The 26,524-nt window shown below is 32.9% G+C and overlaps 1 protein-coding gene across 2 annotated transcripts in view; it reads left to right on the top strand.

Moving 5' to 3' along the window:
• The window catches only part of LOC143680804 (complement factor H-related protein 3-like), a 79,534-nt gene extending 54,289 nt beyond the window's left edge, over window positions 1–25,245 (top strand). Inside the window, exons 2-7 of one of the 2 annotated variants that reach the window (XR_013174180.1) lie at window positions 4,735–4,929; window positions 5,669–5,845; window positions 9,307–9,483; window positions 14,007–15,252; window positions 19,809–19,857; window positions 25,171–25,245. Coding sequence is in view for 1 of the 2 variants with exons in the window: in XM_077157307.1 (XP_077013422.1) it covers window positions 4,735–4,929; window positions 5,669–5,845; window positions 9,307–9,483; window positions 13,370–13,552; window positions 14,007–14,203 (929 nt within the window). In the remaining variant the exon portion in view is untranslated. Of the gene's footprint in view, window positions 1–4,734; window positions 4,930–5,668; window positions 5,846–9,306; window positions 9,484–13,369; window positions 13,553–14,006; window positions 15,253–19,808; window positions 19,858–25,170 lie in introns of those variants that run through there. The other variant, XM_077157307.1, reaches the window with a different exon arrangement.
• Window positions 25,246–26,524: the final 1,279 nt, after the last annotated feature.

Here is a 26,524-nt window from a genome sequence, read left to right as displayed (position 1 = left end):
CCTGGAGAGAAAGTAGCAGATGTCACCATGTGCCTTTCCAGCTGAGAGAGAAACCCTGAATGCCATCAGCCTTCTTGAACCAAGGTATCTTTTCCTAGATGCCTTAATTTGGACATTTTTGTAGTCATGCCTTGCCTTTATTTGGACATTTTCATGGCCTTAGAATTGTAAACTTGCAACTTAATAAACTCCCCCTTGTTAAAAGCCGTTCTGTTTCTTGTTTATTGCACCCCTGCAGCTTTTGCAAACTAGAACAAATTGTATTTAGTTACTATTTTATCGGCATGTATGATGGTTTTTACTCAGTGGCAAAATTCAAAAGGCTCTCTTCCTAAGAAACAAATGTTTTGTTTTTCACCAGAGGACATATCGATATTTCTCTTTACTGCAAGTCAGCCATTTTGGAGTTTTTCAGGTCAATGAACTAACAGTCATGAAGCTGGGTTATACACACTACCTAGGGATGTTTTGACATGGACATTTTTTGTTGCTACACAATTTCCTGGTCAATATATTAAAGTCTAGATTATCTGACTAATGCCGAGAGAGAAACAAATTTGTGGTGAGAATGATTATTTTACAAACAAAGAAAGCTGTTTTATTTTTTATATTTGTTGCAAATCTAATCACAATTCTTTCATTCACTTTCAGACTGACAAAGACCTCACCTAAAAGATGTTTGTAACTTTTGACTTATTTTGCATAAGTCCAAAAATTATTCCAAAATAAAGACTTTCTTAAAACGCAAAATAGAAATATCTGAAAGACTTTTCATCTCTGATATTGAACTTTGAGTTAGCTGCATAAAAAATACACACTGATGTCCAGTCATGTGTACAACACTCTACTGGCATAATTGAACATTCAGAATCTTCCTTTGTGATTATGTACTTTAAAAATAGGGAAATTAGTGTGGGCCATGGTGGCTCAGCAGGCAAGAATGGTCAGCTGCCATTCCAGAGGACCGAGGTTCGATTCCTGGTGCCTGCCCACGTTAAAAAAAAAAAAAAAAAAGTAGGGAAATTAACCAGGAGTTTACTCTTAACTTTGTTACTAAACTGTTAACTGTTAATAGATTCCTGGTGTCCTGAATTAATTTTCTTGTGACCAAGTGCTATTTATATTTTAAGCAATTATCTTTGGAAAAACTTGTGCTAGTTTTTATAGCTTGCTATACTCCACCTTTATGTCATGATCAAACTTGTTGCAAGGGGAATGATACTGGAAAAGGAAATATTTTTTTCTGAGATACATGCAATTTTTTTTCAGGATTTCTAATATTAACAACCCCATTAAAACTGTCAGTAATTTATAAAGTAACATCTTTGAAATTTTAAATTATTTACTAACATAACTTATGGAAGGAATAAAATATCATTATGTTTAAGTATGTATTCACCTACAGATAATTTATATTTATTTAGCTAAAATTCATTATTCAAGTATTTCTGACATTCTTCTTGCTACTTCTCCACATTACTCCAAAAACGTTATCTAATTTTAGGTCAGTGCCATGGTGGCTCAGTAACAGAATTCTCACCTTCCATGCCAAAGGCCTGGGTTTGCTTCCCAGAGCCTGCCCATGCAAAAAAAAAAGTTATCTAATTTTAATTTCATGCTATCATTACATTACAACCTCTATTAGCTTGAGAAAGTACTTATTATTTCCATTAGTGCAAATTCTCATATTTTAATTATTTGTTTTTATAGGAAATCACAGAGAGATGATTCTTATAGCATTTTTAAAACATTATACTGACAGAATACATCTTTAAAAAATGTCTTTATATTTTATCAGTGTGCTTTCTTAATTTTATTTAATCTTCATGATTCCAATGCTTCCTTTATAAGTATGTTGAAAAGATAGGCATATTAGTATTGAACATTTTATACAAAACCAATAGCCTAATTATAGTTCAAACATTTCTGTCGCATAACATTCAGATAATTAAGTACAAATGGTGCACTAATCTTAACTGTCCAGCTTCATGCTTTTTCAGGTATTTATAAACCCACATGACCACCACCTAGAATATTATATAGAAAATTTTCAATATTCCTTAAGATATCACTTATGAAACCTCAGTTTATATCCTGCTCATCTCCAAACGTAAAGAATGATCTGGACTTAGAAACCCTGAGGAGTGTGTCTGGTCTTTGTGTTTGTTTGTTTGTTTGTTTTTGTTTTAACATGGGTAGGCGCCAGGAAACGAACCGAGGTCTCTAGCATGGCAGGTGAGAACTCCTTATATATAAAGTGTAAGGAAAATATTTAATAAATTTTAAGGTGGGTTTAGGAAAGTGGTAGATGAAGGACATAAGTCAGCCCAACTATAACTGGTCTTCAGCAAATTCAATCCACAGGGACCTTTTGAAATTTCTATGGACAAAATGAAGATGTGGACTAGTTAGATGGTTTATCAGATAGTTTGCAATCTTGATTAAACAGCCCAATCTGAAGTTCAGATGCAAGACTATGTTCTTGGGCCTGTGCCATTACTAATTATTGTTGTCAAATAGTTTAAAGCTTTAGGGGAAATGCAGTACAAATTCACAACTGCAGTGATACAGAGGATGGTAATAGTGAATCTGCAACACGACAGATCAACCCATCAAAGAAAATGCTAATTAATAGATTGAATCCAAGAAGACAAAATTTAACAATGATTATGGTAAGATCCTGGGCTTCTTTCAAAGAAATCAACTGTACTAATACAGACTAATTAGCAACAGCTATCAAATTGGTCAATATTTTAATCAATTTTCAGACCAGTTGGAGTCAATATTGTGATGGAACTCCCACAAGTGCTAAAGAAAACACAACCTGCATTGGTGGAAGTGTAGGAGGTGAAAGAAGGATGTTCTCAGCCCTGCCAATCTCAAGGCTAGCAGGTCATAGGTGCAACATAATATCTGCTTCAGGCAACAACATTGTTAAAGAGATAAAGATAGACCCATGCTCAAATGAGAGAGAACAGAGAAGAAGCACAGGCTTGTGATAAAAATACCTACTTTTTATTACGTCTCTTTTTGTAACTTTTGGAAAAGAAAGCAAAATCATTTTATTGTGTTGGTATTCTATGAAGTACCATACTGAGGTAGATAAATACACTTGTCCTGATCTCAAACCACCAAGTTTCAAATCTCTGCTCTGCCTTGTAATGGGTAGCTTGAGTTTCTCAGACTTGGTTCCTGCATATCCATAAACTCAAACTTGTCCCAGGAAGATTAACTACTATTGTTAACTGGCATGTCTTGATATATTTCATGAATTTGAAGAATCAGGAGGTAGATAGAACGTATCAAGAGTCACACAAAAAAATGGCATTGGGAAAAAAATAGCTAGTAGCTTACTTAAAAGAAATGTGATTAAGATGAGCATTTTTAATCTGCAATTGACTGGAAGATAAAAATGTGGGAAAATGTATCAAGTACAAGAGAAATGGGTGGCAGATGTAGATTCTATAGCTAGAGATGGTGTCAATTACACATCTTGTATAAAGAAAGACATTTAGATTAGCAACGAATCAAAATGCATCATTTATATAACACATTGGAAGAAACTATTTGGGAAAATTTTTAATGAGACAAAAAAGAAACTACATCAGTGATTGTAAGACAGGAAAATGAAGAATATAAGGAATAGCTGCTGTGCATTTTCCGTATGTTAGAATATGTTTTTAACTCATTATATGAGGTTTCTTGGAATAGAGGGATTATATTTCCTGGGAAAAAACTTATGCTAGTCTGGAAATAAAAATATTAAAAAGTCTCAAAAACATCCCAAGAAAACTTCACAATTACTGAAAAAAATTAAACATCCACCAATTAATATATTTATATAGCATCTAAACACATCAGTCAAAACTGTTTCAAATGTACAACTAATTTAATAAAGAACAATTATGTTGCACCTCATTTCAAAAATAAGTATTATATAAGACACAGTAAAAAGAATTTCATTCACCAATTGAAACTAGAAGCAATAATCGGGTTCCCATAATCCTAATTATTTGGTTATTGAGAAATATTCCTGGTCCACATTTTTTTGGAGGCAGGGGTGTAGCGTGGGAAAGCAGGGCCCAGAAAATGACCTGGTCCACTATTCTGGTTAAAAAATTAGGAAAGGAAAATCAACCTACTTTAATATGTGTGAGAGGCAAGTAAGATATACTTTTTCTCTATGATGTCATCAAAGCAGATTTTCTTGGTGTGCTTCTCTATACTGCCTAAATTATGTTCAAGAGTAGAAAAATAAGCTTATGAAGGTTATTAAACTATCTCTCTCTCCCTCTCTCCACTTCATTCTCTCTATCTCCCTTAAATCTGAGCTGTCCCTGAAAGAAAAGAAGCTCTTTCATGAAAGGTGATGAAAAAGAAAGAAGAGAGAAGTCAAGTTGGTTGAGGGCTAAAATCTGCACCTCTATCCTTCAACCAGGATGCAGATTTATCAACTAGGGCTACGGGTATATATACACAAGGAAAATACGTTAAATAAATCTAAACAGTTTTCTTCTTGGTGACTCTTCATACAAGTGTGAGGCAAAAGATGTCACTTCATTTTCATTAGCAATGACCTCCCTCCCCAAGTACATCAGTGCTCTGAATTCCATAAATGCCTTTGTCTTAGAGTCCTTGATGCAAGGAGGGCAATTATAGTAAAAAAAAAATCTAAAATCCAACTTGAATGCTTGTTATGATAAAATGTTTATACAGTTTTGTATTTTTTCCAAGTGAAGACTTGTGATCTTCCTCAAATAAAACATGGATATCTATATGAAGGATTATTTTCTAGACCATCCTTTCCAGCACCTATAGGAAAAGCTTACTATTACTACTGTAATAAGAATTTTGTGACTCCTACACGACAAGGCGGTGATTACATGACATGCACACAACAAGGATGGTCGCCAGCAGTACCATGTCTCAGTAAGTCAGTGTCCTTATATTACACATGTACATCTTTCAGAAATGGTGAGAGAAGAGCACAGAAGAGATTAAGATCAAGTTTTGTCCAACAAAATCAGGGCCAGGGGATGACAGGTGACAGCACACAGTAACCAAACAGATCTGTTATTTCTTAAAGTGCTGTTCATAAGTGTGAGAAGTAAAGATGGTATTATTAGAAGGGCATCTATAATGTACATTTGACCATATTTTAATTACAAAAGCCAAAACAATAATATTAAATTTTGATTACTGTTTTCTTAATAATCAGTTGATTATAGCAGTGATTTTCCCTTAATCTGCACGTCATTTTTGGGTGTATATGCCTTCTCATTTAAACATTCTAGAGGGAATCATTTAATAATTTTTTTACTAAAGAAGTTTTAGGTTTATAGAAAAATCGTGCAGAATTTAGAGTTTCCATAAACACGCCTAACACAGTTTCACTATAATTAAAACTTTGCATTGGTGTGGTATCTCTGTTACATTTGGTGAAAGACTGTTATTGTAATTCTACTGTTAATCAGAACACATAGTTTACGTTAGTGTTCTCTGCATGTTGTAAAGACCTGTGTTTTTAAAATTTAGTATGATAACATATATGTAACCTAAAATTTCCACTTTTATAATCATTCATTTTTATTATTTATTATTTTTATAATTTATTATTTTGAGCAAATCATGTTTGTTGTTTTTTCATTTATCTTTTGATGGTTTTTAGGACAATGCTACCTTTATTCTGTGGAAAATGGACATACTTCAAATGCAAAATACTCATATTTAGAGCATGAATCTGTAGACATTGAGTGCAATCCTCGCTACAGTCTTCCAAATGAGCTCAGCAACATTACATGCACAGAGCAGGACTGGTCCCCTCCTCCCAGGTGCATCCGTGTCGGTAAGTTTCTGCTCTGAGATCTCAAGATGTTTATGTTGTTATATGACTCACAGATATTAACTGCAACAACCTACATATGTCAACTAGTTCTTGTCCTGCCACTAGAACCTACTTAGTTTTTTTCATGTGTGAAGGAGTATACAAATTTCTTGATAAAATATAGAAAATAAATACTCCTATTTATAGATATTAGTCAAAGCATATAGATAAAAATCTTGAAACCATAGCTGTTGGGTAACTCATTTGCATCAAAATCACTCAATAGGGCAACTCAGAATGATTATAAATTGTAAATCAAAAATAAATTCAACACTAACTAAAAATGCCATTCAGATATGTAGGTAGCGATTTGTCATGTATTTTTGCAGTGATGTTGATTCTCTGTGCTTCTCAAGTACGTATAACTTAGAATGAATTTTCTGGCAATGTGTATGTTCTACTCTACAAATCAACAACAGTTGATTCCCAACTGTTTTCCGCTGTTGATGTTCCAATATACATCCTCGTCAACAGTCCATTGTTGCTTTACATACTTGTTAATGATTAGGGATGTATTTTAGATGTCACACTGAATAACTAAAATCTTAAGACATTCTACTTGTCGTTTGAATTATTTTTTATTAATTAGGCTATGCATATACTCATATGCTTATTGGTAATTGCATTTTCTAATGTATGCAATGGATATCAATGTTTTTGTTAATTATCATTTTGTGTATTTTCGTATTGATTTATTGGGATTCTTTGCATAGTCTGAATATTTGTTGCAGTTAAGTCTATTGCAAGTCTTTTCTCTTTTTCTGTGGCTTGTGTTTTTTTTTTTCTTTGAGATACCCTTAGTGAACACAGCTCACCTTTTCCTACAATCAAAGTTATCAACCGATTTTCATGATGAATGTTTATTGATTCTTCTTCAACGACAGAGATTTTATCCCATATTTTATTCAAAAGTTTTGATATTTTGACTTTCCTGTTGTATATTTAATCTATTTTGAGTTTAGTTTTTGCTTGGTAATTATCAAATTTTCTTTTCTAGAAAATATGGAAATTCAGCATTTCCCCAGTTATCTGTAATTTTACCTCTCGTATATCATAAGCATATACAATGACTAATTTTTAAATCACTGCTTCATTACTACACTATCTTAACTACTTTATGTTTATTTTAAGCCTGGCTAGTCAAGAGCTTCCCCCTAATTATTTCTTTATGAGTCTCTGATTTATTTTTTTACTTCAGTCTTCTCAACAAGTTTTTCACAAACTGTTTAAATCATTATTGGAATTCTTTTTCTCCATATCAATTATGGAAAGTAGAACCTTTATTATACTAAGCTTTCCTATTATTTGCTATGATAGATTTTGAAGTTATTTAGGAATTTTGGAATGTCTGCCAATCATCTTTTATAACATGTTCTTGCTTATGAGAAGAACATAATTATGAGAGAACCTAATTTTGAATTATCTTTACTGTAAATATGCTCATAATTTATTTCATCTTTGAGAATATTCTTTTGTTTTAGGTTGACATTTTTAAAAATTAATATAATTAATATTTCTTAAAAGTTGAAATGAGCATTCATGTGATTGTTTCTTGCTTAGCTCCTTGTTAATTTTTTTTTTACCACAATTGTTTTTGTTTTTATACTGGAATTTGGGTTATTTGGCTTGAAGAAATTTAACAACTTTCTCATATTTTCCATATCTTTCACTTTACATTTCCTATTCAGATAGATTATTTTGGCATTCTTCTTTTATTACACCAACACTTTAATTTCAATTATAATTTTCATTTTGTTTTTCAACAAATATGTTTTAATTCAACTTTTTTGCATTATAATTGTATGCAATATAATTCACACTTGTTTAGTTTGCAGGCCAATGTTTTGAGAAACATATACATCCACATAATCACAAACTCAACCCAGTTAAAAGCAATTTTAATTTCCTCAACAGTGGTTTATGCCTTTCTCTACTCAACTTTTCCCACAAAACTGCACCACAAGCTTCTAATGTTATGGGTTTCCATTGGGATTTACCTTTAAGTGACAGTCACATTCCTTCCTCTGGTAAAATCTTAATTAAGTATAAGCAGATTGGCCACTAGGAAAATATGATTTTGGTTTAAGTTTAGCAACTTAGAAGTTGGCTTCCACCTAAGCAAATTGCCTTTTCCATTTGTAGATTCTCACAGACTAGGAAAATTGTACATCTCCTGTGAGTTCCTTCTTCTCCTTCTGATGCCAAGATCCCATATGTTGGTTTCTGTGTTATCTCCACTCCCATCTGGTAGAGCTACTATCTGCTCCTCTTAGGTCAGCATGAATCTCCTTTCCTCTCTGTTTTCCCTGCCATGACATTAATTTATCTGATACCTTTCCTTTCAATGTATGTTTTTGAAATTGCGTTAGCTCTCCAGGCTGCTTACCATCTTTTTCATAACTCATAAACTAATATCACTTCAAAATCTCTAATATGGGTCAATAACCTATTTTCCTTAGTATTTATCTTTTGGTTAACAGAAAATTCGGTTCATCTTCAGATTCCAGCCTGTGCCAATTTTGCCAAAAGTTTTTCTGGACTGTTTTCCACAATATTCAATAATACACAAAACATGATGTTATCATTGACTGCTTATTGTTGAGTGTAGTTTGAGTATTTGTTTCGGAACCAAAAGTTCGTACTTCCTCAGGGTGGAGCCTTATGGGTGGGAGTTACTCTAAAATATCCTTTGCTTTGCGTTTGCCAGAGATCTTCTCCCAGGTTCCCCTGGTGCACATTAAGGTCACCAACAGCAGATGTCTAACCCAAACTACACCCCGATACTCATAAGGGATTTTGTTTGGCAGCTATTTTTTACCTTGAATTTGCACTTGACCCAGAAAAATATGCTCAAGGGCAGGGCCAGGTAGCATATAGATTTTTATATAAAGGCCAGATAGCAAACGCATTCATCTTGGTTTGTCAAACATTTTCTGTTACAAATACCGAACTCATTTGTAGCATGAGAGCAGCTATAGGCTATATGTAAGTCAGTGATTGTGGCTGTGATTCAATAAAACTTTATTTGCAAGAACAGGCACTGATTCTGTCATAACAGTCCAGGATTCCCAAAAACAGGAGAAAGAAGCTTTCTCCGTAAGGTGAAAAAATTGCATGCAAAAGGTGTAATAACAATTGTCTTTAATCTATTGAAGCTTAAAAAAGTGAATAAAAGTAAAATAAGTTGTTGAAATAAATTTTTCAGAAGGTTTATTTGATAAGAATAATGACGTATATAGAAGCTTCCTCTTTAATTTTTAGTAGTACTCAGAGCAACAGCTTATCACTTGTCTTCTACATTATTTTTAAATGGTACTTAATTTATAGGCCACACTAACTGACAAAGTTTTTGTTCCTGAGCATTTACTAAACTGTCTAGTCAATAAGTTAGAAATTAAGACTTTAATTTTATCATGCTTCAGAATCTTGTGATATGCCAATATTTGAGAATGCCAGACCCAAAAGTAATGGCACTCGGTTTAAGCTCAATGATGAGTTGGACTATGAATGCCGTGAAGGCTACGAAACAAGTGACGGAAATACCACAGGCGCCATAGTATGCAGAGATGATGGCTGGTCCAATCCACCCACATGCCTAGGTGAATATTGTATTTCATATGTTGACTTTTCAGAAATAGAAAAAAATAATGTGCTCTTTTTTTCGTATTTATCTAGAGATGTTTTCAGGAACAGGGATTAAAATCAAGGTGTCTTTTGCTTTACTATGAATTTGAGAGGGATTGTGCTTGGAAGCCAAAAGATAAAAGTCTCTCTTCAAAGCACTGACTCAAAGTAATGTTTCAGGTGGGACACATACATTACAGATTTGTGACTGAAATAGAATTATTTATCAAGTCACCCTAAATACAAACTTCCAAATTGTTTAAAACTGGTCACTGTATCAAATTTGTGGTTAGATAAGTTTCCTCGGCTATACGACACCTGAATTTCTGCTCTTAGCCCTTATTAATTTCTCCAGTGATTGACAGGAGTTCTTCTTTTTCAGACATTAGCAAGTTCTGTAGACAATTGGCTATTAGCAAACAGCTGCTTGTTTTCTAGGGTCAGAAAGAGAGCTTCCATCTTTGCAAAACTACTGGATGCAGTGTGTTCCACACGGAGAGAATTTTATGTGCAAAGCTCTGAAATTAAAAACATATTGGGGAAAAGCCAGGATGAGTAAAGTAAATTAAAGCTATGTGAAGATTTTATGAGCTGAGGCTGAGGAGGAGGTAAAGGCAAGGTTATCTAGGTTATTTCAGAAATGTCAGCATTTGTATTTAGTTCTCCTGTCTGGAGTCCACCCAGTTTTTTCATTATGTAAATTTATCAATTGGGCCCAATTTTGGAAATTTCAGCCTTAGTTTTGTTTTATTTAAATACAATCTTATTGAGATATATTCACACACCATACAATCCATCCAAAGTAAGAAATCGTTGGTTTAGTCTCATTGCATTGTTGTGCATTCATCACCATGAAAAATAGTACAACATCTTCATTCAGCCAACAAAAGAAAGAAAAAGAAAAAAGAAAACCTGAAATGTCCCATACACTTTGTCTCCCTTATTATTGACACCTAGTATCAATGTGGCACGTTTGTTGCTGTTAATGAAAGAGTATTAAGATATTAGTGTTACTTATAGTCCATGGTTTTCAAAGGTGCCCTTTTTCCCATATACCCCTCTATTATGAACTCCTAGTAATAGGGTCATACATTTGTTCTAGTTCACCAGAGAACTGTTTTATATTTGTACAGTTAATCATAGTCATTGACCACCCCAAGATTCACTGTGTTATGTTCCCAGGTTTTAACTTCCAGTTTTCCTTTTAGTCACAGACTCTTTCCACCAAATTCACCTACAATTCAGCACTGATAATTATATTCACAAAAACATGCTCCCATCACCTCTATCCATTTTCAAAAGTTTAAATTTGACCTTGTTAAAAATTCTGCACATATTAAGCAACTGCTCCCCATTCCTTGGCCTCATTCTATATTTTGGTAACCAATATTTTAGATTTTATGTCTATGAGTTTACATATTATAATTAGTTCATATTAATGGGATCATACAGTATTTGTCTGTTTGGGTCTGGCTTATTTCACTTAATATAATGTCCTAAAGATTCATCCGTATTGTCCCAAGCTTCACGACTTTATTCCTTCTTATTGCCAAATAATATTCCATCGATGTATACACCATATTTTGTTTATCCATTCATCTGTTTATCTACTGTTAGGTTGTTTGCATCTCTTAGCAGTTGTGAATAATGTCATTATGATCCTTGGTGTGCAAATGACTGTTTGCATCCCTGTTTTCATTTTTCTAGGTAAACACCTAGCAAAGGGAATGTCAGATCATATGGCAATTCTATAGTTAGCTTCCTGAAGAACTACCAAACTGACCTCCAGAAAGGCTGCCCCATTTTACACTCCCACAAAAAGTGAATGAGTGTTTCTTTCCTCCACATCCTCTGTAACACTCGTAATTTTTTTAATGGCTATTTTAGTAGCTATGAAATGATATCTCATTTGGGTATTGATTTGCATTTTCATAAAAGCTAGTGACGTTCAGCATATTTTCATGTACTTTTTTAGCCTTGTGTATTTTCTTTTCAAAAAAATTCCTATCCAAGTCTTTTGTCCATTTTGTAATTGGTTATTCATCTTTTTATCATTGAGTTGTAAGATTTCTTTATATATTCTGGATATCAAACCCTTTTCAGTATGAGTTTTCCAAATATTTTTTCCCAATGTGTGTGCTGCTGTTTCAGCCTTTTGAGAAACCTCTTTGAAGCACTGACGTATTTAAATTTTGAAGATGTCCAATATATCTATTTGTGTTTTGGATGTAACATCTAAGAAATTATGCCCATCACTAGATCTTGAATATGTTTCCCTACGGTTTCTTTTAGGAGTTCGTAACACTGGTTCATATATTTAAGTCTTTGATGTAATTTGAGTTCCTTTTTTTGTAAGGTATGAGCTATGGTCCTCTTTCATTCTTTGGATATGGATATCCAGTTTTCCCCAAACCATCTATTTTAGAACTTGGATGTTTTGTTATTTTTCCATGATCCCTGAAGCTCTGCTCATATTTTCTTTTCAGTGTATTTTCCTAGTGCTTAATTTCCATTGTTCTAACTTCAAGTTCATGGATTCTTTCACCATATGCAATTTATCATTAAAGCCATCAATTCATTAAAGCCATCCAATGATTCTTAAAATTTTTTGGAATTATATTATCAAATCTATAATTCCCATTGAGGTTTTAAAAATCACTGTTAAATAATTTCAAATTCTCAATCAACTTGATGTTTTCATCTGTTGAATGCCTTTTCTCCATTCAGATTGTCCTCATTTTTGATAGATAGAATGATTTTCAATTTTATCCTGGAAAATCGGCTATTATGGCTTGAAATCTTAGATTTTACTTAATTCTGATATTTCAGTAGCCTCAGTTATCATCATGCAGGTGTGTTTAAGCTTACCACTGGGCCTCTACTGACACCACAAAAAAAAAAATGGATAGGTGCCCTGTTACCTCAGTGTTTTGGAAATCTAGGTACCTCCACTTTGTCTCTTCTGTTTGCAGGTTGGGAGCTCTTCCATTACTTCTATGATTATTTCTTAGAATAGATTTGTAGTATAAAAGAATTTTCTGTATTGCTAGGTTGCTCCTTTCCCAGGCCTTAGGCTTGAGATGCAAGCTCTTTTGGGGAATTTTTTGTCTGTTACCTGATATCAGTTTTAGGTTGCAGTCTTTACCAATACCTTGTCCATGATATATATACCAGAGTCAAAAATAAGACTCACGTGGGCAGCGCGATGGTGGTTCAGTGGCAGAATTTTTGCCAGCCATGCCAGAGACCCAGTTTCAATTCCCGATGCCTGCCCATACAAAATAAATACAATCCACGTAACACACTACATTGTTTTTCATTGCACCCCAAATTCCCAGTCATGTTTAATTCTTTACCACTTTCTGAGCCTTCATAGTTTTGTTCTACATAATATATCCAGGATTTTTAGTTGTACTTAGCAAGAGAAAAAGGCAGAAATGTTTCTATTGCATCTTGTCTAGAGAGAACACCAAAAGACCCGTTTTTATTTTATAGAAATTGTATTCTTTCAAATTTTCCAAGAATTTGATGTTACTTTTTAATAAAAGTGAAAATCAAGAAAAATGTTGAGACACAAAAGACAACAAAAGCTTTTTCTGTTTATTTTAGCTATCCTATAGTTGAACATTGATCATGGAATAAAACAATTTTTAATGTTGAAATACTACAAAGCAGACATATATATTAATACTTGGTGTGTGCTTCAATGTGGTATAACTGTCACTGTATCTGACAAGAATTTCTATAGTGAAATGTTTCTATTGTTAGAAATCACACCTCTTAATATACATGGTGCTTTGTTATTATTTGCCTCAAATTATCCCGTAAGTTGATTTGATCTAAAAAAATTATACTATTCAGATCCTAAAGAAAAATGTGGACGCCCTCCAGCTATTGACAATGGAGAGTTAACCTCATTTCCACTAAAAGAATATGCTCCAGGCATGTCAGTGGAGTATCAGTGCCAGGCCTATTATGTACTTCAGGGTGACATGCATGTGACATGTGGAAATGGACAGTGGTCAGAACCACCAAAATGCTTAGGTAAGTGCCTCACTATTCCAGGCATCCTGGTAAACAAGAGTAAGGAGAATAAACTTTGGTCATTTGCTATTGAATTTTCATGGAAAACCAAGTAACCAATCTGTGGAGTGTTTGACTTCCAAATATTAATACTTAAAAACAAACATTGGGAAATTATTATATAAACACTGTGATAAAGGAAGGTTTCCAAATGCAAGACACTTAATGTGATAATTCACATAATGAATCTTTGATAATAGAATCTAATTATTACCCATTAAGCACATTACCTTATTTTTACATCATTTATCCTTTCAAATTTTAAAAATATACATTATATTTTCTCATAGATGGTTTCGCAAAGGTTTTGAGAAAGAATTCCTGAGTTAGCATGTAAGATTCTATTGAAAACCTAAAAGTCTATTAAAAGAAGATTTGTGTTAATGTTTTATCTTCATTTTTTTCCTACTTACAGAGGCATGTGTAATATCAGAGGATATCATGAATGAACATAACGTTGAGTTAAAATTGACAAATGCCAAAAACCGGTATTTCAAAACAGATGATAATATTGAGTTCAGGTGCAGAAGTGGATATAACCCAAAGACACCAGAATCTTCTTTTCAAACAAAGTGCCAGGAAGGGACAGTGATATATCCCAGTTGTGCATAAAATTTGGTATACTGCATTCTTTTAATTATAAATACATGCATTTATTCTGAATTTTGTATTATTCATCCAGTTTAACTCTATTTTATTTTCCATGTGTTGACTCAATTTTATTTATCTTAGAATTTGTGTTAAATATTAAGTGGATGATGTAATTGAAATCTGGGAGACCAATGTCTCCCTTCTTAAGTGTAAAGAAGTTGAGACTCACCCTCCCCCCACCCCCAATCTGGGTTTGTCACTTAATATGGCTTAATACACAGACACACTGGAATAATAAAGGGTTTATTTACACTGGTGGGAGGGTAGGAGAAATGTCCCAAATCTGCCTCTCCATGGTGATTTTTGGCTTGGCTTTTATACAACTCAGAGATAAAGAAAATTAATCATCTTTGGGTAACAAGTATCAGGGTCTGGAGAATGTCACTAGTTCTTTATCTGACTTACTACTTCCTTTAGAAGTGAAATCCTCTGAGATACCTGGGACGTGGTGCTTCCAAGTCTTGGGCGGTAGATGAAAGCCTACTCACATCTGAGTGCACGCCTTACATATTGCCCCTCTGTGACATTAAAACTCAAATTACCAGCTTGCTTAAAGTTGTAAGGTTACATATAAAATGCTAACACTACGGTGCCACATTAAAACTTGGCAAACAACATGGGCCACATGTCCATTCATAAAACATCTATTGTAAGAAATTAGGTGCATCACTTCAAAGCTTGCTTGTGTCCATCACTCTCCTGATCATCTCAAAGCTTTCTCCATAATTTCTGCAGTTTTCTGAGACTATTTCAGAAAGAATGGAAAAGATAGGGTGGTCTTCATCTTCAAAATCATATCACCTCATAAACAGGTAAGGCCAACAGAGCGATACCCTTACACAATTACACGATAGATGCAATTATGTATCAGTTCCTAATATTAGCTTACTTATATCACAATAGATAAATATACCAATTGATGAAATGTGTTTTCCTCTATAGATATCTAGTGTACTCCATGATCTCAACAAATCAAATAAAGAAAATAGAATCCACTTGTCGTAAAAGTGGTGAGTTCACAATACCAAGTATCATCACACACAAACACATGTAATTCTCTGAGTTTAGAATTAATGCTTATTGAATAAGTATTAACATAAATGCAACAAAATATTTACAATGACTATACTTAGATTAGAGTCAATGGGGTAAGAGTGGATATTTAACTCATTCATCGTGGTGTGTGTGCTCCACTTTTTCTACTTTAATCTTGAATATCAAGAATATGCCGCTTAAAAATAATAAATAAACAAATAAATAAATAAATGAATAAATAAAGCTGACTGGAAAGCTAGGGAATACATGTGGGGAAGTATGAGACCTACAACATCGTCATGATTTTCTTGATCAATGTCTTGAAAATTATTCAACAACAAAATCACGAATGTAAGTTTTGTGTCCATACTTTTCAAACAACATTAATTCATTAAGTCACTCATGGATAGAAACATTTTAATTTCTACAAAGCCTAAATCTTTAAAGATGAACCCAAATTGTATTGCTTGAATGTAAAAGGGATCTGCACTAACTATAGCACTAATGCAGTTGGGTTGAAGAACTCACCCAGGAAACAGCTGCCATCTGACTAGGAAGGAGCAAGTAGGGAATTCATCTCCCCTTCTCACTCTGCCTTTACTCAGACTCTCCAGCAAGAACAATATTTTAATGCAAGAACACATTTTAGGTGAGGCTGTGTACTCAATTCTACATCATATCAGAGACATGTAGGTGATTCACAGCAGTCAGTTCTCATCACTGAGGAGTTATATTTCCTTTGCAACAAAGAAATGATCTTTGAGTTGCTCCTTTGGTATAAAATGTGTGCACATTTTCCCATCAACCATTTACTATTGTCATTTTTGGACGCAATAGCTTACTAATCATCAAGCTGTGTACACAGCAATTTCTTGACAAAGTTCTTTGACGGTCAAAAGTTTTGAATTTTGAGGATGTCCAATTTATTATTTTTTCTTTCATTGCTGTACTTTGGGCATGAAGTCTAAGAATCCATGGTCTACCACAATATCTTGAAGATATTTCATTATGATTTCTTCTAGGAATTTCAAGTACTTGTACTTATATTAGGTAATTGACCTATTTTTGTGTTAATTTTTATATAAGGATTGAGATAAGTGATCCTCTTGGCATAATACTTTTAAAGTTTCAAAAAACAAAGAGAACACGATTCTACATGCTCCGTGTAGATAAAAAGATTTCAAAAAAATAAAAGCTGAGGTAATTCATCATGCAGCAGATCCACACTAACATAAATGCAAGTCAATTTAAATGATCTCACAATAGACTCATGTCATTGATTGTTGAAAGAAAATGAAACATTCAAAATTATGATGTATGTAAAAAGAAAAGATGTGAAAAATAGCACAAAGATTATTATGAAATGGTACATGGAATTCATTGTGCTAAGGTAACTACATTTTTGATGTACAAAATGCTAAGTGTGTAGTGAGTATTGGGAAGCATGTAAAGGAAGTGGAAAGTGAGAAATTTGGAACGGAAATGCAACAGATATAAAATTAAGACCACTGCAGTCACTAAAGTTTTCATAAAAACAGAAACAGCTAAACCCCAATAGAAGAAATAAAATAGGTTATTACAAAATGCGTGATTAACCCAAAGAAAACAGAAAGTGAAGACCTTAGAAACACACTTCCTGCCGCCACCCCAGTATACGCCCCACAAGCTCACGAGACTAAAGGCAAATAACAAGACCTTAGAATTAAAACTAAGCATATCGACACTTGTATTTAAGCAGAATAAACACCCAATTAAACATCAGGATGGACAAGCTAGATATGAAAGCAAGAACCAAATATATGCCATTCACAAAAGTTGTGCTTATTTATAAAGACAAATTCTTTAAAAATAAAAGGATGCAAAAAAATATGCCATGAAAACAGTAAGTATTTTAAAGTTGGAATAGCTGTATTTATCACATAAATTTATTTTATCACATAAAATATATATCAAGACAAAAGTTATTACAAGACAAAAAGAGGGACATTCCACAGCAATAAAAAGAAACAGAATATAAAACTCCCAAATATGTATGAATCATATAATAAAGCTATAGATACTATATAATATTAAGGCATATTGCAACAAACTTTATGCTGAAAAATTGATTATTTGGATTAAAGGAATGGGCTCTTTGAAAAGGAAAATCTAAAGAATTTATTGGGTTTGAACAAAAAAAACATTACAGTGACAAAAATCTTTCATGCCTATTTGATTTGAATGAATGCTAGTGAAGACGTAAAGAAGACATGATTCCATTTTACCTAAAATATTTCTGAAAATACAAGATGAGAAGTGGGTTTCCAAACATTTTATGAGGCCAACATGTCTCTGTTATTAAACTATGAGAAAATGATTAAGGGAAAAGAAAAATTCAAAACAGTGTCTCTCACAAAATTAGGTGCAAATGTTCTCCACATAATGATAAATAGATTTCACAATATGTCAAAACATCATTGCATCGTTACTTATTTTAGGACTATAATCTTGATTTAACTCTCAAGTTAAAGCAATGTAATTTGCTATGCAAGAAGTAAAATGGAGGATAATCTTATGAGCATTTTAATAGATGAAGAAAAAACTTTTGATCAATTTCAACATTCCTTTTTTTCATGCTTTTTCCATATGAATATCCCATTATCGCAGCACCATTTTTTGGAAAGAAAATTTTGTGGAGTGCATGGGCCAGGAATCAAACCATGTCTTGCACATGGCAGGTGAGAATTCTACCACTGGATTATCCAACCACCCCCCCCAACATTCATTTTTGATAAAATTGCTCAACAAACTTGGAATAGAAGAAATTTTCTTCAATCTGATAAAATGGCATGCATGAAAAAACCTACATATAACATTATCATAAATTATATTAAACAATTTCCCATAATGTCCCAAAGAATTCAGCGAGGGACATGTTTGTTTGTCCCATGTTCATCTACTTAGCATTCTGTTGGAGTTCGAAGCCAACAGAAAAAAGCTCAAACAGAAATAAAATACTTACAGTTAAGAAAGGATGGGTTGAAATTTTCTAATTTATAGGTAATGTGATTGTATTCTCAGAAAATCTTCCTTAATATAGAAAAAATTACTAGAACTAACATGTAAATTGATCACATGATGTGAATCAATACACAAAAATCCATTTTAATTCTTATACTACTAGGAATGGAAAGAGACATTTCCATAAATAGAATAACTTCTGCACATTTTAGACTTTGAAGTTTGTAAATGTGCTTTTTATTTAAATAAAAATAAAATTAAAAAATTCATAATAATAAAAAAGTAAATACTTTTAAGATCCTTAATAGAGAAATGATAGTCTTTTAAATGAGAACAATCATTAAAAACAAAATGCAAATCAAATCAGGGTATATAAATAAAACTAAATTAAAAACCCAGAAAATGAAAACTAGGCTCTTAAGAAATTTAAAAAAAATTAAGAGAAGGAATAAACTTTCAGAAAGAGAAGTATTGAATAGAGAAGCAGGGCTGAGGAGGTCACATAGAAAGCATAACAGAGATGAAAGCTGAGGAGGTAAGAGGCCTGATGACCACACCAGAGTCTGCAATGTACATCTCGTAGCAATTCCAAAAAAAGAGAGTAGAATGGATGTTGCATAAGCAATGTGAGAAGCAAATGGCTGAAGATTTTTGAAAGTTGAAGACAGGCATGAGTTCTCAAAATGTGATAACATTAAGTATGGAACAAGGCAATTAAAAAAATTCCAAACAGAGACCACTTGATAAAACTGCAGAATTAATGGATAACTAGAAAAATGTAAAATGATACCCCAGAGGAAAAGGCCTTCAGAACAATAATTAGTTTATCAGTGAACCTTTCATCAACAAAGTAAGATGCCAGTAGACAAAGTCATAAAATCATCAAATTGTGAGCCCTTTGCCATGAATCCCATCACTCAACACTGAGGATGAAATAATATTTTTGGTTAAGGAAAGAGAGGCTTCCTGACTCAGATGCTTTGGGAAAGAATTAATAGTGAATGTTCTTCAGCAAGAAGAAATGTAAATTGAAAATAAGTTGGGGAATATAAGAAAAAAATGAGTGCAAAAATTCATCCAAAGCCATGAAAGAAAAAATCTAAACTATGGAAATGATTACAGATCTGGTCAAAGATGAATATACATATAACTGCAGTTACAGTGAACACCGTGAGTTTACCAACATAAATAGTTATTTTACCTGCAAAAAAAAATAGAAATAATAAATGCACACCAAGCATAACAGAAAGAATGGAATGATCTATGTTGTATCCGTTAAATTGGAAAATTTTTATATTATGCAATAAATGAAAGAAAATTCTCAACTAACAAAAGAAAACATATATCTGAAAAAAAATGTGTCCTAATTTATACTCTTTTATGTCAGTATAGAGAGGAAGGAGGGGCACTTTTAATAAGTGACTTACATTTTTTTGGTAGAAGTGGGAGTGGTTGGCAAGTGTTTGATTTTTTTGTTTCTACAGATATTATGTATTTTCTAATTACTCCCTTTTTTTTATCTTCTTCAAAGAATATAAAAGTCTCAAACTGTGTCATCTCATTCCAGTCACACTTATAAGGTAAGTTGTCAGCAGGAGACTAAAACCATCCAGTAATTTGAACTTGAAAATTTTAAGAAAATGTTTAAAACAGGAGATTACAGTTTGAAGCTTTAGATTACAAAAATTAGAATGAACTCTATAGAATATAGTACTAATGAATATAGGGAGCATATATCACCCCTAAGGCTAGATAGAGAATTCAAGGAAGAGCCTCCTACTAGTAAGTTAAATAAAGGGGCGTCAGCCTCTCTAAAGTCAGTAGCAACATAAGAAGTTTTACATTGTCACATCGTTTAAGTTGGAATATTTTTGTATTATGCAATAAATGAAAATAAAATTCCTAACTAACAATAGAAACTGTGCCTAGCTCAACAATGCCCTCTGCTGTCAGTACATAGAAGTGCGCTCCCTTAATAAATGGCTATCATTTTTTTGGTATTGGGGAACTGGTTGTTAAATCTTTTATTTTTTGTTTCTGCCAATAATTAGTATCTCCTACATACTCCCATTTCATCCTCATCACCAAGTCATTTGGTATCAGTTAGGGTGCAGTCAGGAGACTAACACTACACAGTAATTTGAACAGTGATTTATCAAAAAAAGGTGAGTTTATTTGATAAATCTTATCATACCTTCATTTACTAGCAGATTGTTTTCATTTACTTAGAAAGACTTCATCTGAATGAATTTTTTAACTTTTCAGAAAAAGAATAATTCTAAAAATGATTTAAAAAGAAAACAAAATTATGACAGATCTTTCACTTCTGAGATTGAAATTTGCACTTATTTGATAAAAATTCTATATAGTATGAAATAATGGCTTCTATCAACCTTAGGGAATTTGCTTTGAAGAGCCATCTTACATGCATGTGTAGGACTGAACAATCCCTATGTTTCTTTTCTTTGTGGTGACATTCTAAAAAACTAATCAATGGACCCAACAATAAAATACAACTTCACAATTTAGCATTAATGCCTGAGAAATAATTAACTGAGTTACAAGATAATAAAAGCATTTATTTGGGGTTTTAGAATTGCAATGCTGGGAGCACCAATTTAGGAAGCAACCCAAATTTTTTCTCATTTTGTTGTTTTCATAAAAGGGTTTTTAAAGAGAAATAAAGTTACATAAATTGTCTTTAAGAAATTATGATTATTGGATACTCAGGGTGTTCCTGTGTCCTTCTAGTTAGACACTTAACTGATTTCTTTGTCTTGGGGGTGGTTCATGGTGTCTAGATGTCATGTTTGCTTCTTAAATTCGCATACTTTGGCATGCGTGCATGGCTGAAATGTGCATAAGAAGAATTTTAGAATGTCTTCACAACTCTACATGAAAGCTCTTAGCCATAGTAATTCATTTTGTTTTATTCCTTTTCACGCAATCATTACAGTGGAGTTTTTCCTCTGAGGCTTAACATTCATATATTTAAGTGCTAAAGATACACTAATTATAAGTGTGCTGCTTCATGATTTTTTACATTTTATATACCCACTTCACCACCACCTTGATCAAGACATATAATGGTCACATGATTCAGTACTGCTTTTCTCTTTGTCATGCCGTCTTCCATTTATATCCTGCCAATCTCCAGAAATAAATAGATTTCTGGACTTAGAAACTTTGCACAAACTTGTCTGATTTGAACTTCATACTATTGGAATTGTAATCGATTTACATTTTTGCGCCACAGTTTTTTTACTCAACCATTTAGTATTTTTTTCTTTAATGATTATTGATCTTTAAATTCTTTTAAATATTTATTGGCCTATCATCAATGACAATAGATATTTCAGTATGCTTTTTTCTACAAAGTTTATCCTTAGAGGTTCCCATTTATGCTTACAGTCATTGCTTCATTGGGGTGATAAAGAGGCCAAAGATCAGTTTTGTTTATCCAGTAGTTGCTCCACACTTCTGGGGAAACTTCATTTCATCACTGATGGTGTTGGTGCATAGACAAGTGATCCGTGTGTGTACAAACGTTTTGGACTCACTTCTGTTGCCTTGATCAGCTTTTCCTACATTATACCACTAGTACACATTTTAAACAGTATGTGTCCTTATATATCTTTATACCTTCTACTGAAAATCTTCCAAATTTTTTCTGCTTCAAGACTGCCTTGGCCTCATATACATGCGGCTTTTCATCGTCATGTCAATTATACATAGATATATATATATATATAGGTCATATTCAAAGCATAAATTATTTGGAGAGTATTGATATCTTAACCATATTGAGACTTCCATGAATATCACATGCTCTCTTTTTGTCTTTTTGTATATCCTCAGCAATGTTTTGACACTTTCAATGCAGAAATTTACAAGTATTTTGCTGAATTGTTTATATTTTAGGCTTTTTGGTCTTTTTAAAGGATAATCTTCTTTTTGAGTTTCATTTTACAATTCTGTGTTGCAGGGGAAAAATTGATTTTTGTGTATTTGTTCTAAGGTTGTTTTCTTAAATATTTTTTGCAGTGCCCATAAGATTTTAATTACATAATTGTTTTACCACTGTTATTCCTTTTGTTTTTTTCTTCTTGATTTAGTGAATTTGTAAGAACCTAAATTGATATTTCCTTTATCATTTTTAAGAACTGCTCTTTATTATTCTCTGGTAATTCTCTTTGTTTTGAATTTTATTTTATCTGTTATTAATGTAACCACTCCAATTTTCGTATGCTTAGTTTCTCACATTTTTTTAAAGTTTTTGCTTTCAACTTGGCTGTGTTTATATATTTAAGTTGTCTTCTTTGTAAACAAATTTCATTAAGTTTAAAATTTGTATTCAATCTCATGTCTTTCTTTTCATAGGTATATTACCTTAGTTTAATTTTAGATATGATAATATTGGAAAATTATGGTGATGTAATCAAGCTTCTATTTGTCTCATTTATTCATTACTGCAATTCCACCTTTCCTGCATTTTTAAAGGTTATTCTAATGTTTTTTAGCATTTCATTTTATGTACTTTATTGACAATTATTTAACTATCTGTTTCTTTAGTGGCTGATTTGGATGTTAAAGGAAATCTCTTACCAATGTACATAAAGCTTAAAGGGGTTTATTGAAAGAGACAAACTGTTTTTGATCAGAAAAAGGGAGTGCGAGTCTGAACAGCAATCAGGCCACATATATTCACAGGGGCATTTAGGGGTTATTCAAGTGGCTGTTAAAATGATTAAATGACATTGAGCTGCCTTACAAAGCAGGGAACAGATGTACATTGATTATTATGTTAGGCTTGACATTCTGTAAAGCAACATCTTTTTTTTTTTTTTTTTTTTTTTTAAGGAAAGACAGAGAGAAGGAAGGAAGGAAGGAAGAAAGGGAAACATTTTTAAACATTTTCTTGTTTTATTGTATTCTGTTTCTCCGTTTTTGTTACATGGGCTGGGGCCGGGAATCGAACCGAGGTCCTCCGGCATAGCAGGCAAGCACTTTGCCCGCTGAGCCACCGCGGCCCGCCCTGTAAAGCAACATCTTTGGACCTATTCTGCGAAGCTCTCTCTACTCAGCTGCCAACTGGCTTATACCTTCGGTGTGCTAAACTGCAATTCTGTAGGATATATTCCATTTACCTTGAAAGCACCAGGAGTCAATTGGTTCTGGGAAACCAATTGGTTTCTGGGAAATCCTTTCTGAGAAAAGAGTAGATCCAAGCGATGCACAATGCAGGGGGCCATTTTATTTTACTTAAAATAGGGCTTACAAAATGCAAAAATTAATATTTTACTGCTTAATATAATGGTAAGAATTTTGCAATCACAAGTTTTTTCTTTCCCCCTCATAAAATGCTGTTTCATATTCATTTTCTTCAATATGTAACAATATTTTTTAATTATTTTTTTTTACTCTCCATGGTGTTATAGCAAATTGTAGAAAGGAAAAATATGTATCTATATTCATACATATTTTACCATTTTCAGGGATCCTCATTCTTTTCTGGAGATCTAACTTCCTAGCTGGTATCAGTCCTCCTATTAGAACTTCCTTTAGTGTGCTGGTAGCATAGATGTGAAGCAACAAATTCCCTGGGCTTAGTTTTTCGTGAAATGTACTTAATTTGCTATTGTTTCTTAAAACTATTTTTGCTAGCACAGAGTTCCTTTATGACATTTTTCTTGCATTTTAAAGATGTTGTATTGTAGTTGTCTATCTCCTTGTTTTTTTTTTTTTTTTTTGAACAGAACTCTGCTGACAGGATTGACATTGCATTTTGTCCTGTGTGCTAAGTATTTTCTTCCTCCTTTCCACCTACCAGGTTGCTTTTAAAATATTCTCTTTATCTTTAGCTTGCAGTACTTTTATTATTCTATGACTAATAATGATTTTATTGTATTTCTCCTCCTTGGTAATAGATGGGTCAGGATACTCTGTTAAAAGGAGATGAGGTTTGAGTGATATTACTCTGATAGAAGGGAAATCATTGTATATGTCACAAAAAAACTGTGCCCTAAATAAAATATGTCTCAAAGCATCTTAGTTAAAGATTAATTAAATGCCAACAATGTGCCGGACCCCTTGTCCTAGCGAGGATGATCTAATATGAGTTAGGAAAAATATGAGTTTGCTTTTCTAAGCTCATAAAAATATACTTTTGCTGGGGGTCTGCATTCACTATTGGTTTTCAGAGACTCCTAAGTCATGAAGAAAGATGAAGGGAATTAAAGGAAAAACGAAAGTTGTAGTGACATGATCTGAAAGTTATTCATATATGTTTTAACTGATAGGGCACTTCACCTATTTTCAAGAAATGTTTCACCTTAATATTAGTTTTTTATATTGGTTTGGAACCAATCCAATCCTCTTCCCACAGAAAATTGTACAGCTACATCTCTAGTGGTAAATTTAAGAAATTCTTGTGAAACCAATTATGACAATTATATTATGCAAGGTTTTCTGAACTTTGATATTTAGTTATTGAGATCAATTAACTAGCTGCATTTAGTGCACTAAAATTCAGAGTCACACTTGATAACTACCATTGAAGCAGATTTAAAACTTCAGGGAGCATAACTGGAGTATGTGTATATATATGTATTATCAAGAATCTCTAACATGCTGCTCTTCATCCGTGTCATTCTCACCTTCTGGGCTTCCTTTACTGAAGGAGAAGGTACATCATAATCAGTTCTCAATACCAAGCTTCTGTTGTAAACGGAGCTTAATGTCACACTGGATTTCGTGTGTTGCAATTTTGAATTAATTCACTGGTAAGAATATTCTGTATGGTGAAATCATAATAAAGTTTATCTCTATAGGAAAATCATCTTATATTCACCTAAGAAAAATGCAAAATAAATTATGTTTTCTCTTTTTTTCAGAGTTACAAAATATGAAAAGATACTCGCAATGGGTTATGAAGACATGAGAATTCACCCATAAAAACTTAATATGTAAAGACAGATTCTTACCCAAGAATGTTCTGAAGATTCTTATTTGTAAAACAAGGAAATTTGGCAGAGTATGACTATCTTCCTAATCTTAATGTGGTGATGATTTCAAAGGTCCATATGTCAAAACTTAGAATATTGTATATTTAAGCTAGTGCAGTTTTTTCTATATCAATTATACATAAATAAAGCTGTTCAAAGGCGTTCAAATTATTATCAATTTAATACTTCAATAATATTAGCAGCATGTAAAAGGAAATGTCTCTTCTATCAAAAATAATGATATTTATTTGTTGTTAGTGAATTTCTAATAAATTTTTAACGTACTTCTCTCATTTCACTGGCAAATGCTGAAAGGATTTTAAAAATCACTTCCATTTTTAAAAATAGAAATTCTTCATTATGGCATTATTTTTAAAGTCAAGCACTCTCTTTTAAAATCCAATCATCTCATTTCTAAATTACTGTAAATGAAATCACTAGTGAATTTTAGGGTTTCTCATACAGAACATGTGTCACTAATATGGGTCTGGAGAGGGAGACATGTATGACAGCAGTGTCTCTTTATTCGCAGATGTAATGTCAATAGGGCATATAAAAATAAAAATACATAGAATAGTAAAGATAAAAGGGAAAAATGATAATTGATTCATAATGAAAGTGAATAAATCATAGGTGAGAAAGCAACTAAGAGGCAGGCATCTTTTATGAAATTTGGTGTTGTCCTCTGCAGTTATTGATGCTAAGGTTGTGATCGTAAGCGAAGGAGCCAGAACTATGAAATGGTCTTGAGGCATTTAAGGTCTCCAGTCACTGAAAAACCAAAAAACAAAACTGAAGGGCACTGTGGCTCATAATGAGGGCAGTAGTATGGAATTAATTTGTTGAGGCCTTATAAGCCACAATTTTATTCCAAGTGCAAATTTTAAGCAGAGAAACGATGCAAAATGAAATAGCTTACTCTAATTTTTATTAATTCCATTGCTCTTTCTACTGCATAAATTCAATCCTTTTTCGGTTACCGTTCCCTTAGTATTTGAAGTAATTACTTTAACCCTTTTTTAAAGGTCTGTCTGCAGGACACAGACTCTCTTAGTTTTTCTATGTGTGAGGATATCTTTATTTCCCCTATGTCCCTAAAGAATGTTTTCATTGGATTTGAATTTGGTATTGACACTTACTTTATTGCTGCACTTCAATATTATTGAGCCCCTTCCTTCTGACCTCCATGTTCAGTGAGAAACCCACCGTCATTTGAAAACTTATCTCCCTAATGCTTAATTTT

The sequence above is a fragment of the Tamandua tetradactyla genome, chromosome 4, assembly GCF_023851605.1.
Source record: "Tamandua tetradactyla isolate mTamTet1 chromosome 4, mTamTet1.pri, whole genome shotgun sequence".
In the NCBI taxonomy this organism is placed as follows: Eukaryota; Metazoa; Chordata; class Mammalia; order Pilosa; family Myrmecophagidae; genus Tamandua; species Tamandua tetradactyla.
Note: the sequence above shows the minus strand (reverse complement) of the source record. Positions and strands in the feature narration are given on the sequence as shown.